The 16,409-nt window shown below is 41.2% G+C and overlaps 3 protein-coding genes across 3 annotated transcripts; all 3 read right to left on the reverse strand.

Moving 5' to 3' along the window:
* Positions 1-655: 655 nt before the first annotated feature.
* On the reverse strand, positions 656-7,711 carry LOC109486277 (telomerase reverse transcriptase-like). Its single transcript, XM_019790063.1, has 17 exons — positions 7,593-7,711; positions 7,073-7,231; positions 6,786-6,908; positions 6,350-6,507; positions 6,069-6,159; positions 5,561-5,727; positions 5,212-5,325; positions 4,797-4,950; positions 4,356-4,556; positions 3,939-4,023; positions 3,215-3,394; positions 2,902-3,014; positions 2,403-2,532; positions 2,100-2,158; positions 1,922-1,968; positions 1,644-1,749; positions 656-1,279 (listed from the first exon to the last, which is right to left on the reverse strand). The coding sequence occupies exons 1-17, from the start codon at positions 7,689-7,691 to the stop codon at positions 1,211-1,213; spliced, it is 2,055 nt and encodes a 684-aa protein (XP_019645622.1). The 5' UTR covers positions 7,692-7,711; the 3' UTR covers positions 656-1,210.
* Positions 7,712-7,982: 271 nt separating this feature from the next.
* Positions 7,983-16,409, reverse strand: LOC109486002. The gene is made up of 11 exons (XM_019789698.1): positions 16,368-16,409; positions 11,953-11,999; positions 11,503-11,623; positions 10,965-11,079; positions 10,638-10,697; positions 10,392-10,504; positions 10,059-10,144; positions 8,846-9,835; positions 8,527-8,681; positions 8,305-8,372; positions 7,983-8,190 (listed from the first exon to the last, which is right to left on the reverse strand). The coding sequence occupies exons 1-11, from the start codon at positions 16,388-16,390 to the stop codon at positions 7,983-7,985; spliced, it is 1,986 nt and encodes a 661-aa protein (XP_019645257.1). The 5' UTR covers positions 16,391-16,409.
* Positions 12,669-15,624, reverse strand: LOC109486264. Its single transcript, XM_019790031.1, has one exon. The coding sequence runs from the start codon at positions 15,577-15,579 to the stop codon at positions 12,976-12,978; it is 2,604 nt and encodes an 867-aa protein (XP_019645590.1). The 5' UTR covers positions 15,580-15,624; the 3' UTR covers positions 12,669-12,975.

Consider the following 16,409-nt stretch of genomic DNA (forward strand, 5'->3'; position numbering starts at 1 on the left):
GAGATTAAAACCGGCGGATCACAAAATACCACAAAAACAAGCTGGGTCCCGCTGCTTGATCCAAAGACGGGATGCGCCTAAACATACGTACATGGAGGGATCCTAGCAACGCTGAACGATGAGTATAGGAGACGGTAAATTCAGACGACCGGCAACGCAAATTAAGCCGTTTTCACGGTGTAAGTCTTTGGGAACGATCAGTCGTCGATGATCTGTTCTTTTGTATCAAGTGGATTTTGTCTGTGGACTTGGACTTTCCGTTATGATTTAGGGGCAACATTACCGGGCATTCGTCTACCGGTACGAAGACATTTTGAATTCAGGGTAACAAATAACATTCCACGCGGAATTTAATTAGAGAGATTACGCTTCGCGAAGAATCTTACCGATTTTCCCAAGTGAAATCAATGAGGTTCAAGCCTCCTTGGTCGAACAAAAAAAGATCCAGACCTAGAAACATGCAGCAAATGACGAAAGATTAATTAACTGGTGGCAATCATGTAAGTAAAAGTTTATTCAGTGGTTCCTAGGAAATGATCAGGCACTGCATCCTGGGATTCAGGAATTATGACACCATATACACCTCAGGTCATTAACTCTACTAACACTAACATGATCCATAATAACATTCCAACATTATATTGCTTTTAGTGAATACTAAATATCTTGTGCCTCATCTAGGGATTCTTTACAAAAGAGAATCTGAAGAATTTAGATGTGAGTTCTCAGAGGGAATATTTTGTGCCTATATCCATTTCATTTCTTTACAGTAATGAGGAAAGGTTTTAGAACTTTTCAATTCATTTATATACCAGAAAAAAGGCAGCATTTCAACATTAAAGAAACTGTGCTCATTAAAATAATAACAATAATGGCGCTATTTGAAGCCTTTGTTTGGCTGCCTGTTCAATTCAGTGTTCATGTTGCATCTACATCTGAGTCTGTCATTCAAGAATGGACATGAAGTCTGCTATATTTACTTCAAAATCTCACTTGATACATGATATAGCATTATTTATTTCAAGTCAACATTTCTGCACAAATGCAGGATATTTTAGTTACATTTCATCCAAAAATAAACTATTCCAAAATCACTCCTGCAGATACATTGTACGCAATTTTCCTATGGGCTATGAAGAGGGAGTTTTGCCGTGGAGGGCTGCTGAGGGAGTATATGTCTGTTCATGTTGCATCTACATCTGAGTCTCTGTCAATCCAGGATGGACTTGAACTCTTCTACACTCTGTTGGCTCGTGACCTGCTGCAGTTCCTTACAGTCCTGCAAGGGGGCAACAGTTACTTCAAAATCCCATTTGATACATGATATAGCATTACTTATTTCAGGTCAACATTTCTGAGCAAATGCAGGATACTTCAGACTCCCATGTCACGCAAAAATAAACTGTTCCCAAACCACTCCTGATATGCGATTTTTACATGGGCTACGAAGAGGGAGTTTTGCCATGGAGGGAGTTATGCCGTATACTAGTATGTTGGGGAAGCATATACTCTGTGGTATAACTCCCTCTTTGTAGCTGAGTAAAAAATCAAGTTGAGTGTTAATTATTAATTATTGCCGCAGCCACATAAGTCTGCAAAGGAGGTTTTATCAAACTGATGAAATACTGTGCATTATGCCTTACCAAGTTCCTCTCCAGGTTCTTCAGACATTTCTCCAGAGTTTTGAGCAAAGGGAAATAAACTGATCTGTGAGGTGACAGCTTGGACTTGAAGGCTTGCAGGCACAACCTGTAAAATGTTCGACCATGTCATTTAATATATCCTTCTAAAGAAGGGAAAATAACCATGATTTTTAATTGCAAATGCTAGGAGTGTGTTCAAAAAGAAAGTTTTGTAAGAACTATTTTTAATGGCAGAATGATAAGAGTTGAATGACATTGTAAGACTATGAGGACTTTACCATTCTACTGCATCCTGGGATACAGGAAGCTGCCCTGACATCACTTCCTGTTGAAAGAAAGAAACACGTATAGTAGCAGACCGTTATAACAAAAGGGCTAGGGTCAGCGTCAGTCAGGAAACCGGAAACACAATAATTATTTTTTTTCACATCTACATATAAGTTAATCAGACCTTACCTTAGCTACTCTTGCGTTAACCAGTTTAAGGGGATACTGGCAGATGTCCATGATCATGCCTGTAAAGACATAGTCCAAGAAGTCTGGTAAGTACAGTCAAAGACGACCACCCATGGGACCAAAAAAATAGTGGGTGCACAGCTCCAATTTTGGGTGCACCAAGGAGCACATGCACCCAGTATTTCGTGCCCTGGGTCGTCTTAGACAAGTGGTCTTCTTATGCAAAAAAACATGTCAAGAAGACAACACAGAGAACAAGAAAACAGCAAAAAATTTCCAACGATTCTTGATCCTGACACCTACCCAGGAAGAATGCAGGGTTGTCCTCAGCTCTGTGCCTGTACGGGAGACAGGTGTTGTAGCTGTGGAACTGGTGGGCTGTGAACAGGAATGCCTTGTACAGAGTCTGTGTAATCACAGCTGTGGAGTTCACCTGGAAGGGGGAGGAGAGAAATGCACCTGGTACATGTTAAAAGTGAAAAGTTGAATCATTTGTCAATCTTTAACAATTTCTGCTATCCAGATTGGATTGCCATTCAGTACCAAGGACAAAAAGGTGTATGTGGATTCAAATTTGCTGTAGGCACAGTCTATGAAGTATTAAAAAAGTAATGGAAATGGTTTCGGTTTTTAGTATGATCCAACTCCTCAAAGTCTGAATTGTGAAGGTAAAATTTGTCTGATGCAGATAATTTTCAATGATGCATGCACCAGTGCAGGTTATACAGAAAGAAGTACATGTCTTCTGAGCACTGAAAAGACAATCCAATAAATGACAAAATAGATTCACGTAACTGCTTACCTTGGGTTCCAGGAAGAAGGCATGGCATTTGGCCTTGACAGTACTCATCAACTTCTGTTTCATGTTCAACCCTGGTGTCTGATGTAGGTCTAAGGTCAAGGTGTACCTGATACCTGCAATGGTGACCAAGAAGTGATGTAAATTTTTACTGCACACAAATGCTAAATTATAAATAAGCTATTTGAATGTAGGCAACTCAACTTTTTATGCCAAACTTTTTTTATTTGCACGTAAGTTTTGGGGTTCCCAGAGGATGTCATCCATATATATTAATAGTAATCAAATCAACGTAGCCTAGTCTGCAGTTACTCACGTAAGTTTTCATAGTTAGTATAGTCTTTCATGACCCCTAGCAGCTGTGTGTGGAACAGCATGCCGCACCAGGGGAACCAGGTGACAGCCGGCTGACAGACGATGTCAACATCCTTGTACCGGACAGGAAAGTTGGTCATGACTTTGTCAGGATGTGCACTGCAGCCATACTCAGGGATACCTATATGTCATATCAGTGTAAAAAAAGTGTTACATTTCTCAAGTATATATGAGTATATAAAGGATCTCTTAGAAGTCTTGGGTTGATCTTGAAAATTGCACTGTGTTTCTGGATACTTGTTGTCATTTCATAACCTTTGAATCTTTGTTTTCCATTTGGTTTGGCCCAGAAGTGACTTTGATCTCTGGCAGTCATCGCATTAAAACCCATACATAAGAATGATAAAAAAATTTTCCTTCATTAATAAAAGCAGATCAAAAAGTCCTGGTCCTGTTAGACAGGTCAGTTGGTGGCGCTTAAACCACACTGTTACACTCCTCCTCCTTTTCCTTTTTACATTTCTTCTTAAATCTTCGAGTTTGATATCCCTAAGCAGCACATTTTGCCATTACTCACAGGACCAGTGTAGGAACCACTGAAACAACTAGGGGCAAGCAGTAGCCTGCAACCCCAACACCCTAACTGCTAGGCCAAAAGGTTCAGTACTCGTTAGATAGAATCCCACTGATACATTCCTGTTGAAATTTAACTTTGAAACACTTACCATCCAACATGGTGTAAAGGAAGGCTGTCGCCCGGTTGAGATGTGGAGTAACCAGCAGAAAGTCATCCACCAGGCGTAGCAGCAACTTACATGTGGGAAAATATTACTCTGTGAGTCAGTAGTTGCAGCAAGAAGGCTGAACCCTGGGTACCGTCCTCCATAGTCCATTGTAGCTACCAGCAATAGGGAGTTGGCGGTAAATGTGGAGCATGGTACCCAAGCAAAACACCAGCATGCATTAAAGTAGTCATGTACAACTGCAAATTTGCAACACCAGCTTTGTATTCCTGTGCACAGGCTGTGGCTTAGCAGCATATTTTTGGGCTGGAATTTCTTTCATTTACCCGCTCGCATTAGTTTTGGGGTTTTCAGAGAATGTCATCCATAAAATGTCAGTGTGGCCTTATACAAATTTACCCCATCTGTGTCCATCCCCCGTAGATGTCTCCTCTCCATGTCAGCGTAGAAGAAGCTACACAGCAGCGTGGACAGGCGTGATCCCTGACTGATCCCGCTGATCTGACGGTAGTAGGTCCTGCCGATCTGGATCATGTTGTTCTTTACATGCTGCTTTAACTGTTTCAACAGAGTGGCGGTTTCTGCATAGTGCTGACAGACCTGTACAATTACAGTTTAAGGGATTAAGTTAATGCATTCGAATAAAAGCTCATCTGTTTCTGAAGGTTAGACATCCAAGTAATGAGAAACACCTTCAAGGAACTTGTCACTCAAGCAACTGGATAGATTTTGAAAACTGACAGATATTTCAAGTAGCTCCATTACTTTTAGTCAGTGACTGACCAAATCCATAGTGACTTAACAACCATTAAAAACAAACTATTAAGCATAATTATGCACCTGATCAATAGCAATGGCATCATACATCTTTCCAGTCTGGTTTTGGTGTAACACAAATTTCTTGAAGCACGGGATGAAGTTTTCCAACACAGAAACGTGTTTCTCAAAGGTGCAGTTGACTCTCTTTTCTGTGGCTGTCACTTGGGCATACCTCCTATAATAATGATACCTGTATTATGAAGCAAGCTTAAACAGTAATTTCCAACACAAGAAATTGGACTTACCCAAACTTTTTACTGTACAAAATTTGGGTAAGTCCAATTACTTGTGTTGTACATTATGATGACGAGAATAGGCTAAGAAAAGGCAGTAAATGTCAGTATCAGACAGATTTTCTCATTTAGAATATTATTTGTTTTGCCACCCTGAAATTGCAGTACCTGGTAGTATTGGTACATATACTGGAGAAAGGTACCTGATATAATAGTCAGACTTGTCCTGCAACACTTTAGTCATGACCTCCAGTAGCCTGTCCTGAGGAATGCTGTCAAAACAGTGCTGGATGTCCACCTTCACAAAGTACAGGGGACTGAAAAAAAAAACATGTGCAAGAAATCAGCTACTGTCCAAGGCTCCATGGAGTTGTTTGGTACTTCCAACAGAAATGGCTATAGGAGCCATCTTGTATTACCTGCGCAAGTTTTGTACTATGCAAATCTTGCATGATGTATTCAATGTTACACGTCTCTGATTGGCCTGGTTATCATGATGTGAAGACATACTAGATGTAACTCATCAAATTCTGACTTGGATGAATTTCTTACCCAAAAGCATTGCGCTTGACCACAAAGTCCTTCCATTTCTTGTAGATGTCGTCTGTCCCAAACACAGATGCTCCTATCTTGTCTGGCACGGCTGACTCGTATGTCAGGACTTTGAACAGGTTCTGCAGCTTATAGTTGATGGAGGTGCCGGAACTGTTCATTTCAGTCTACAGAAAACAGAAAGATTAGTACGCAGCCAATCAGATGAAAGCTAAAACACACAGACAGTTCTTCCACTCAAATAACATACATTTGCCTTCCCAACCAATCAGTACCATGGACAGAATAGTACACAGCCAATAAGATAAAAGCTCAACAGACAGTTATAATCATTCACTCCATACTATCACCTTGATGACCTATCAGCACCATGGACAGCACAGTAAACAGCCAATCAGAAAATGGCTAAACAGACAGTTATTCACTCCATACTATCACCTTGATGGCCAATTCAGCACCAAGGACAGCACAGTACACAGCCAACTGACACATTAATATTGTGACTCACCTTCTCTTGTTTGTTCATGTTGACAATGGGCCTCAGTCCTGTTTTCTTGGGTATAAACCTGAGCTTGGCCAAGCCGAGGCACTGCTGGTCCCTGGAATGGCCAACAACTTTTGTTAGACATGCATGTATTTTGGTAAAGTAAGCCTTTCTCAAATGCACATTGAAAAAACTGCCTGCATAAATTAAGAAGAACGATTTTGTCTAAACATCTTTGTTCATTTAATAATGCCTATTGACTATTGTCAGAAACTGTACTCCTGTGTAGAAAAGTTTACATGTACCTGATGAGGTATTTGACAGTGCTCTGGCTGACTTGGCTGAACATGTGCCTGCGTAGAAGTTGCTCTGTGGCCCTGTCCTTTAAAATCTTCCAGACATGACTCCTGTAGTACAGAAGCTGATTCCTGTGGGTTGTTGTCTCCGTGATGTAGAAGTAGGACTGGAATATGAAGTGAGTAAAAGCTAACAGAAAAAACATTTTGAAATTATCGACTGCATTCAAGGTAGCTTTCACAACAGTATGAAAAGGTTGCCTCATACAGGCTGTAAGGGTCCTGGATTGTCATTAAATGTTTCTTGGGTACGGTATTTGAGGGCAGAGCCGATCTCTCTCCTTCCACTGCCTTTTACTTCTCCCTAAGCTTAGTTTAATGACACCTCTTTCCATATATTTACAGAAAAAGATACAAATGAAATCATTGTAATAATGATATGCACCCTGAGAACATTGATGACAAAGTTGTTGAAGAGCCACCACACAAACTTGTCAAGAAGTGCAGTTCTGGTCTGGAACTCTTGCAGGGTGTTGGAGTCCAACTTTAGCCAGTCACAGTCATTGAGCTGAAAATAGAAACCACAGTTCATGGAATCAGTAGTCTACGCCAATTTCAACAGTTTGACAGATTAAGAGAGAGACAGAACCAAAAACAACACCTACATGTACATTTTCATGTAGGTAAAAATGACCATGAATTTTTAAACATATAAGAATGTGAGGAACAGACCCTCATTCCTGTCATGAGTTGGTGCAGTGAGATCCTCTCGTAGCGGCCCATCCTCAGGAAGGTCAGGACATGGTTCAGGAAGCAGGCTTTGTTGTGCCTAGAACCCCACAGATTCTCTGGGACAACTTTATGGAGTATACTTCTTAGCAGTTGATAGATCTGTGTTGCAAATGTTGGGTAACAAAAGAAAACAACATACATGTTAAATGCCATAAGAGTAGTTTTTTGTAATTATTTGAATTGTCAATCAACATGCATTAAGAGATTGACAAATAAAGGAAGGAAAAATGACATACTTAAAAATATCGTAATTGTCAGTGTTTCTGTATAACTTCAGATTTGGAGACAAGCCAGCATGTTGATAGAAAGTACTGCATCTGAGTGGAATCTAGGAAATAATATACATAGCACTTCACTCCAGAATCTACAGAATGTATGACTGTAATGTTGTGTTCGCATACTATATTCAAAGGTGATGTCCCATATTTTAATGAGCAGAAAAAAGCAGAAGAAAAGGAACCTGGTATATACTGGAATGTTGGGACATGAGGCACTCCTGCGATGTTCTATCATCTGACGTGTCTAACTCATCCCTGGGGCTGATGGGTAAACTCTCCATATCTGTCCTATGTGGGCTGCTGTGGAAAACTGCCTGATGCACATCTGCAAACAGAGGTCATTCAGTTTTGAGGGAACCTAAATATATGTAGTAGGAGTGGAAAGGAGGTTTTCACACACTGTGTTTTAATTTGTAGTCAAAACAATATTGCAGCACAAAACATGTAAGGCCTAGAAGAATTAATGTTGTGTTTCTGGTGTACGTGTTGCCATTGGATGCCATTACACATAGTCCTTGTTCACTATATATACATCATATATCATTCTATCATGTAATGTAGAACAAGTGGACCTAACCATTGTGATTCACAGCAGCTGTCTTCTCCTTGGATGTCCCATGTGGAGGCCTCCTGTAGAAGACAGGAGCTTCCAGGATGTGTCTGTCTCTATCCTCCACGGCATCATCTGTTGAACCTTCAGTTTTATCTGCTTGCTGCTTTTGTGATGTTTCCAGACTTATTGGGCAGTGATACCTCATCAAGTAGTAGTATCTACACTGTCTAAAAGGTAGTGAGAATACATGTATGAATGTCTGTTATTTTCAAGTGAATCACATTTTTTTTTTAATTATTAAATATCAAATTTAGACTATAGTAAACAATGCAGAAACTTACTTGTGTCTCTTCAGGAGCTCCACAAACAGCTTCTGGACTTTAACATATCTCCTTGGAGTTCTGCTTATCTGAAAAGAAGATAGATTCGGTGGGTACATCTGAAATTGCTTATTTTATACCACATTCAATATTATCGCAACAGGAGATGTCAAACAGGCTAAATTTGGAATATGCATTCTACGAAAATTACGAACCATCTCACCACTACAGACTACAACGTACCTTGTGTTTCTGAGCCTGCTGTTGGTCAAGAGTGGGTTCTGTAGCTGCAGTGCTGTTAGTAGGTTTGTGGACGTTTTTCTGTATATCCTGCAGGAAAACCTTCTCCACCAACTTTTGGGCACCTCTGTTGCTTGCAGGAAGCCCATCCAGGTCAGCTGAAAGTTAAAGAGAATATCACTCTTTTAATGTTATATTGCAATGCAAAACCATCTCAATCGTTATCTACAAGGAAAAGGTGACCATTATATTGTGACATTGTGCTGAACTTAGGCCTATCGCTCAAGACCAATTAAAACAATATGTCAAGTTGTAAACAAACCTCCAGTTTTCTGTACATGGCCTGCATAAAGCACTGATGTTTTAGTGAAGGCCATCTCTCCACTCATTGACACTGAGTTTAAGTTCTTTTTCTTCCCCTTTTGTATCTCATTCTTTTTCTCACTTCTTTCAGCTCCATCTTGAATGTCTTTCTTTCTCCTTCTCTTGCGTTTTCCCTGTTGAGTCTTTCCTGTGTCTGATAGATCACACCTCGATCTTTCCACTTCTCTGTCATCAGCCTTCTCGTGATGTTTCCTTCTCTTCCTTGTATTTCTAGTCTGACTTGTGACAGTTGGAGTCAAACTGTCTGTGAGTTGTGTATTTTGTCTGGTATGTCCATGGTCAAGAAGACGGATCTCACTTTCATGAGATGCACGTGTACCTTCTGTGTGCAAATGGCAATGACTGTCCAGTGACATCTGCCTTCGAGTCTGACCCACCTTCAGGTGATGAGAACATGATGGCATGGCAGGATCAACACTGACTGCCTTCTCTCCTACTTCACCTACAGAGAAGCAAATGTTTTTCGATGCTGCCTTGCCGTTATTTGCATCTTCCTTGTGTCCAATTTTCCGCCTTTTATAAACTACATTTTGTACCTCATGCAGTTCCTCAGGATCTTTCCTTTTGAGCCCCCTCTTTACGTTGTAAGGCGCAGATAACACTTTAGCCCTTTCTGCACGTTGCTGTACTTTTGATGCATCAAGGAGCTCCTTTTCCCTCTGTTTGCTGTCTTGATTGTATCTTTTGTTGTTCAGCCGCTGTCTATTTGTTTTTGGTAAAGACTGACGTTTGCTTGCATAATGTAGTGCTATCTTCTTTTTATGTTCTTCCTTAGGCTTCTTGTTGATGATGCTTGATGACGCTTTCTTTAAAAGCCCCCTGGTATATTTCAAAGTCCTGCTTGTTGTCTTTGCCTTTGTTTTCCCTTCTGCATTGACTGGTATGGAAACTTTGTGCCAATCACTGTGCAGTTCATACAGAGGGAAACCTATTGGTAAGAAAAAGATATACATTTTGTAAGTGAAAACTTTGTTGGTCCCATCATATCAAAGTACTAGTAGTTACTAGTAAGTAAGGTTTACAAGAACATTTGGAATCCTGTGTGATAACCGTTAGAACCCCATGTGATACAGGGTAGTTATCACATGGGCCGTAACACTCGCATCGAAGGCCCACATATGACCTAAAGAACTATACATGTATTACCATACCTGTGATCTGTATATAGCAGCCAAGGGACGCTGCCAGAAAAAGAGAGCAGCTACCCAGGAGGTGGGTCATGACATCATCACCAATCCTGCAGAAATGTGAACAACAGTCCATCGTTAACAAATTGTTTCCTTAAAAAAAAAGCATATAAAATACATCCCCCTTCCAATGGTTTTGGGATGTCTTCCAAGGTCCTGAACCTGAGTGAAATATGATGCTGCAAATGTCTTGAAACAAAATGCATTTTGTAAGACTAATTTTTTTTCTTCATTTTTAAAATAATTTTCAGATACTGACAATTTACAATACTGTGAGCAAGACAGTGGCCCTCTTACCTGCTAAGAAGAATCTTCCATACTCGCCCTTCCAGGTTCCTTATCTTGTCATCTGGATGAACGTTCTCAATACAAGGAGATTTTATGGAAAAACTTCTGCTGTTCTCCCTTGCCTGCGGGCATAGAAGAGGCTTGGTGGACATTGAAATAACCTTCAATTGTTATCATGCCCCAAACTTTCAATTACATTCAGAGCTAAAGAGTAGGAACTAATAAAACAAAATTCCAGCATGCAGTTAAACTCACCAGTCTGTAGCCTAAGCTGAGCACATTCTTCGTGGGCCCTTTGGAGCTTTTGCACAGCTTCTGTAAATGAATGAATGAATGAAAGAAGAAATGAATGGATGGATGGATGATTGAATGACTTATCTATACAAATGAAGAAATTTCCATAAACATGGTGGACTACTATAAGAGTAGATGTAATTTTATGTTCATTAAAATGCTGTAATAGATGTTTTTGGTGTGAGAAGCACTTCAACATGCACAACTGGCATGTTATTATTACCTTTTTAAAGCAGCTTACTGGTTATGAGAATAAATCTCAATGAGAAAAAATTACACATTCCTCACCTCAATTACCCTGACCAGCACTTCGTCCTGATTGGACACCTGCTCAAATGACACGCGGTGTGGGAGGGGCTTGTAGCCAAGGCCAACCAGGGTCGTTTGGAGAAGATCGATGTACCTGAAAATCACATCCTTTAGCAGCAATGGAATGTACAATGATTACATGTATGTGACATACAAATACTATGCATTCAAGACATTGAAACATGGCCAAAGTTGGCCAAACTTCATGAGATAGGGCTAGAACACCTGTATTGAAAGTTTTATCTGCCCAGGTATGAGGGCCTGCATGAGAGGGTAGTGCTTACGAATTATGCAAAATTTTTGCCGCCAATTACGAATTACGTTATAGTCTCAGAACTGATGATGACTTTACGCTTTGCTGCTAATGTACTTTACGAATTACATTGATTTTTGGAGAGGCTGCCTATGAGTCACGAAGACTAAAAAGGCCTGATTACACCTTACGAAAAAGGGCACATGCAGACCCCACAGTGTGCAGGCCCCCAGGTATGACATACTAGTAAGTATCAGTACTGACTGTTGACTGTCTCCATCCCGTAGCAGTGGAGGTACAGAAGCATCGCGCTGGGAGATCAACTCTTCTAGATATTCCTGCAGTGTCAGGATCCTGGGGAACAACTGCTGCAGGATGCGGATGGCTGCACAAGATACACAGGGAAAATGTTTGGTTGTTCGTTCATTTGTAACAGAGGGGTTAAATGTATAACAGAAAATAAGTAGAAGTACAGTGTTGTTTATATATAACTACAGCATGGGGGTAAAAAATACTCCATGCAGTTAGCCAGGCATCTGGAATGTGCACAAGGGATTGCATTGCAAGGGATTCTGGGATGGGTACGTTCAACACCTCTGGATTTCTACAAACAACACGTGTTTGTTTACAGGAAAGTGGGACAAGAAATTATGTAGCATATAAGAAGACCTAAGTCATTCAAGAAAACACAATAGATATGATAAAAAGTCTCACCTTTGCTGTAAGACCGATTCTTTGTCCTGTTCGCCGCCATGTGGCTCCTCGAAGTCCAAAGAAACACTCAGAGGTTGTACCTTCTTACACTGCTGCCAACTGCTGCATAACTATCCAGAGACCTCACAGAGGTCAATTATATAGAGGCTGGAATGGGACGCTACACACAACGGACATCATCCCTCCCTGGTTACATAAAGATCGCAGACACTATAAATTGATCCGTGAGACCAATTATAAAGAGCAGTAGGCAAATGCTGTGGGCGGGGAGAAACAAACCCCGGTGTCCTGCCCTGACATGCCCGGCGTACCTAAATACTGCAAGTTCAGCTTTTTTCCCGCACTTAAAATAGTCAACTAAGAACTGCGAAAAGTCAAGAGTTCATCATATCTCTATAAAATAAATCGTATCAACGGTTAGTAGAGAATACATGGTATTTGTTCGTTGCAAGATGCATGATGAGTTCGTAGCAAGAGGTCACATTGCATTGAAAACTGCTACTGCAGCAAAAGGCTTCAAGATCTACAGTAACCAGCTGATTCCTGCAGGGGGCGTGGCTTTCTTACAGGGGTTTATGGAAAAAACAGTTCAGTCACCATGGCGGAATACGCGTCCAGTCTGGTCAGACGATGGCAAACCGGTTCGAAAAGAACTTGTACGTAATAAAACAGTTGCGTGGATGCAGTGCAGATACGTATACAGTGCCAGTATCGTTTCAAAAGGGGATGTACAAATGCACACTTGGATGAGAATTATTTAAACATTCAGGGTATAAAAAGCTTGCTCTCTGTAAAGTCACTCGTGCAAAATGGTAAAGGGTCAGAATTTACCACTTTTTTCTATTTCGTTTCCTCAGCATGCAGTAAAATTTAGTTAAACATTGGAAAGTTAACCTTCAGCATGCTACTGCGTTAGTCGTTTGGCAACAAGTTTTCATTGGTTATGGGGTTAGGCCGAAGAAAGACGGTCGTGCCATGGTGGTATGTTGTTTTATATTTCATGACCTGAACCTGTGATCATACCTAAATACTCTGACGATGATGGCTTGCCTTTTTTGTGGACTTCATTAAGTGAGATACACTCATGTCTAGAGTTTTGGACCTGTGAACTTGACCTTTGCTATCACGCTCACACCTTGCCAGTGTAAGACCTTGAGAAATGTTAATGACCCCTTTTGAAGCCTGTTGACATGATATGTTTGGGTGACTTTGGTTTTTTGATGGTTCAGCTCTGAGTGCGGCCTCGTACTTTGAACTTTTCTGATGTCTGTCGGGCTGGGTAAAGGGATTATTGTACAGAGGCATTCTCTGCTTTCTGAACTTTGCAGTTCTCAATGTTTTGCAATATTTACCAATCAGATTCATATATCTTGGATTACTACTAGGCGCTACAATTCTGTGTGATCTGATATTAGTCTGACGCCCACGTACAGGTATCTGGTGGTTCTGTGAGTCTCTCCAGACTTGTGGAGCTATATCGTAGGATGGATGTTTGCCGCCCCGCCTGGTTGATGAAGGAAGGACCACCTCAGCTGCAGCAGCATTAATTGTTACAGAGTAGCTCTTGTCAGGCACCCGGCGTGTCGGAGGGTATGTGTACGTGTGGTAGCGGCTGTAGTACTCATCCGGGATTTCCCAGTAAGGATTTTGTGCCCCTGGTCTTGAGTTACGGTGGTAGTTGTAGTACTTATGATGATCAGTCCGTGGTGTGGTGGATTGCACAGTGTTTTGTTGGTTGTAGTACTCGTCGGGAATTTCACTGTACTGTTGATCATCACCTGATGACTGCTGACACCTGTTAGGTGCTGTACCACGGACTCCCGCTAGGTGGCCCCGTGAACAACAACGCTGCCTTCTGATAACGTACGCTACCAGCAGTTCTACCAGCACTACCCCTATTACAGTTCCCATTATAACGATCGCTACATGTGGGGATCTCTCCTTTGTCACAGTTCCATTTGGACAGGGACTACATGTACACACTGTAGTCAGTCTGCTTGTCTGATTCAGAGTTACCTTTGTTGTTGTGATGTTAGATTCTCTTGTGGTCAGAGCTATCCCCTCTCGTGTACCGTTGAAGGTACTACCAGGATTTCTTGTGGCCTTTTCTACACACACGGGGTCATCAGGAGTACTAGACAAGGGTGCGGTGAAGACATGTTGGTAGGTCTTATCCCAAGTGTAGACCAAACATGTTATATTCGTCATTTCTTCAAGAGGAGACGCAGTGGTGTTTTCTTTTGACATGATGACATCTGATAGAACTATAGCAAAACTTTGAGGATTGTAGGATTTCTCTACACCTATGGGGACAATCTGCAGAGTAGTGTCTCCCCGTAACGCTACCTTTACAGTGGAGACATTTTCCCAAGCATGTTGGCACAAGTGGGCGGTGTTTTTAGCATATTTGTCTGATTCTGAGTTATTTACTGATATGAGAATCAACGGAAAGCTGTACTTTTTCTGGCTTCTTGTTAGTCTACTGGTAGTAAGAAAAGTGCATCGACTGTCAATACTTGGCCATGCTGCATGTGTCTGGGGGTTACATTCCATCTGGACCTGATAAAATTGCTTCAGTAGGGGGACTGCAGTGATACAGAAAAGCGTTTCGTTAACCATTACCGCAATCCGCTGGCCGGAAAACCTGTAGTACTGATAGACAATTTGCCACCTCATTACCAAATTATGGACAGCAAGCAACATATTCCCACCCAGTGACAGTTTTCTTAGTTTGGGTATCCCTTCTACAGTTTCCCTTGACAAACAGGTCAACTCATTCATACTCAAGTCTAGGTTTAGGTTCCGGGACATGGACTTAAACGTCTGCAGAGCAACGCTTTTGATAGAATTTGATTTCAAAGAAAGTTTGTCTAACTTTAGCTTGTGAAACCAAGATGGCTGGACACTTTGCAAACGGTTACTGTCAAGTATCAGTGTGTGCAGGAAAGGAAGCTTTTCAAAGCATTTTGAATCTATGTTACTTATGTAGTTGTGTGACAACGACAGGTAGTACAAACGAGGGGTTTTAAACTGCTCAGCATCGAACCAGTTTTGCTTGACGTGGGTCAGGTTGTTGTAGTCAAGATATAACCACTGCAAGTCAGGAAACTCAGCCAAAAGACCCTGTTCCAAATCTGTGATTCCACACTCAATGAGAGCAAGGTCATGTACTTTTGATTGCTGGGGCGGTCGTAGTTTCTCAACTGACAGTACCCCAAACGAAAACCCCTGGATTCCTACTCGGTTGCTGTTAGGAAGGCATGTTGAGTTTGGATGGTAGGTGTTATTTAGTACTGGCTGTTCCTGTAGATGCGCACGGCATAATATACAGGCGCCTATCTTCCGACTGGGATGAATATGTGATGGTTTAGAATGGTCGGGAAGACAGGATGACCAAGATTTTGTGCTCGTGCACCCAGGAAAACATGTCAGGTCTATACTGGCACAACTCACGAGGATGGCGAAAACAACTATGACTACATTGTCATTGAGCATCATGCTGGATATGAAACTATTTGATGTAACTGCTAAGTCTGTGCCGCTGTTGTTGTTACCCCCAGGGTTGGCAGACAACCAGTCGGCTGGCTTACCTGAAATATGACGTAAAGCTTCCGTGAAATGTTTCATCAGGTTGGTAAGTCATTGAATAAAGAGATTTTTTTTATACAACCAAGAATACTTTGCGTTTGGCAACGCATCTATTACAGTACCCCCTTTGCTGTGCAATGTGAACCAGTCAGAATTGCCCTGAGAAAGGTGACAGTCGACGGCCACCGAAACGTCGGCTGAATAAACCTTTTGGTTGTGTAAAAAGAGTCTCTGATATAAAGCTTGTCATTTTCACATTGAAGTACTTGCTAAATGACAAAAATCTATCATATATTTGGGAAATACGATATGACTTGTTGACAGGAGCTTTTACACGCCGTAGTGTATCGTATGCACAAAACAACCGGGCTTTAAGACAATGTTATTCATGTTATTCAATACTTTACTCTCATATGCGCCAGCAGTAAAATAAAATCCACAGTACTCCGCGACAGAATGGAATCAACAACATTGAAAATGGAACAAGAGTTTAAAAAAAAGCTCGTTGACCGAGATTATTATTTTTTATTTCCTCGCTGCACTGGACAAAATGAGTACCAAGCTTCGGTTAGGGACGCCCTCTCGGATGGGACGTAAAGTAGCGGCCCCATGTTTGAGGAGAGCATGATAAAGATCCAACTAAATTTATCGAAAAAAAACACAGTAGAGTTATAGTAGTACTAGTATATCCCTGTGTGAGTTGTTCAGTCTGGTTTTATACGTGTACTACAGTTACCACTTACTGTGCAAAACTGGTGTGTTACGAGCCTAGGGACAGTTTATCGGTTATGCATATAAACAAACAAACAAACATAGCATAGACTTACCGGTGGTGGTTTCTTGTTCTCATTTCTGCATCTTATGTTCAC

Source organism: Branchiostoma belcheri, unplaced genomic scaffold (assembly GCF_001625305.1).
Source record: "Branchiostoma belcheri isolate BF01 breed outbred unplaced genomic scaffold, Haploidv18h27 scaffold8, whole genome shotgun sequence".
Classification (NCBI taxonomy): Eukaryota; Metazoa; Chordata; class Leptocardii; order Amphioxiformes; family Branchiostomatidae; genus Branchiostoma; species Branchiostoma belcheri.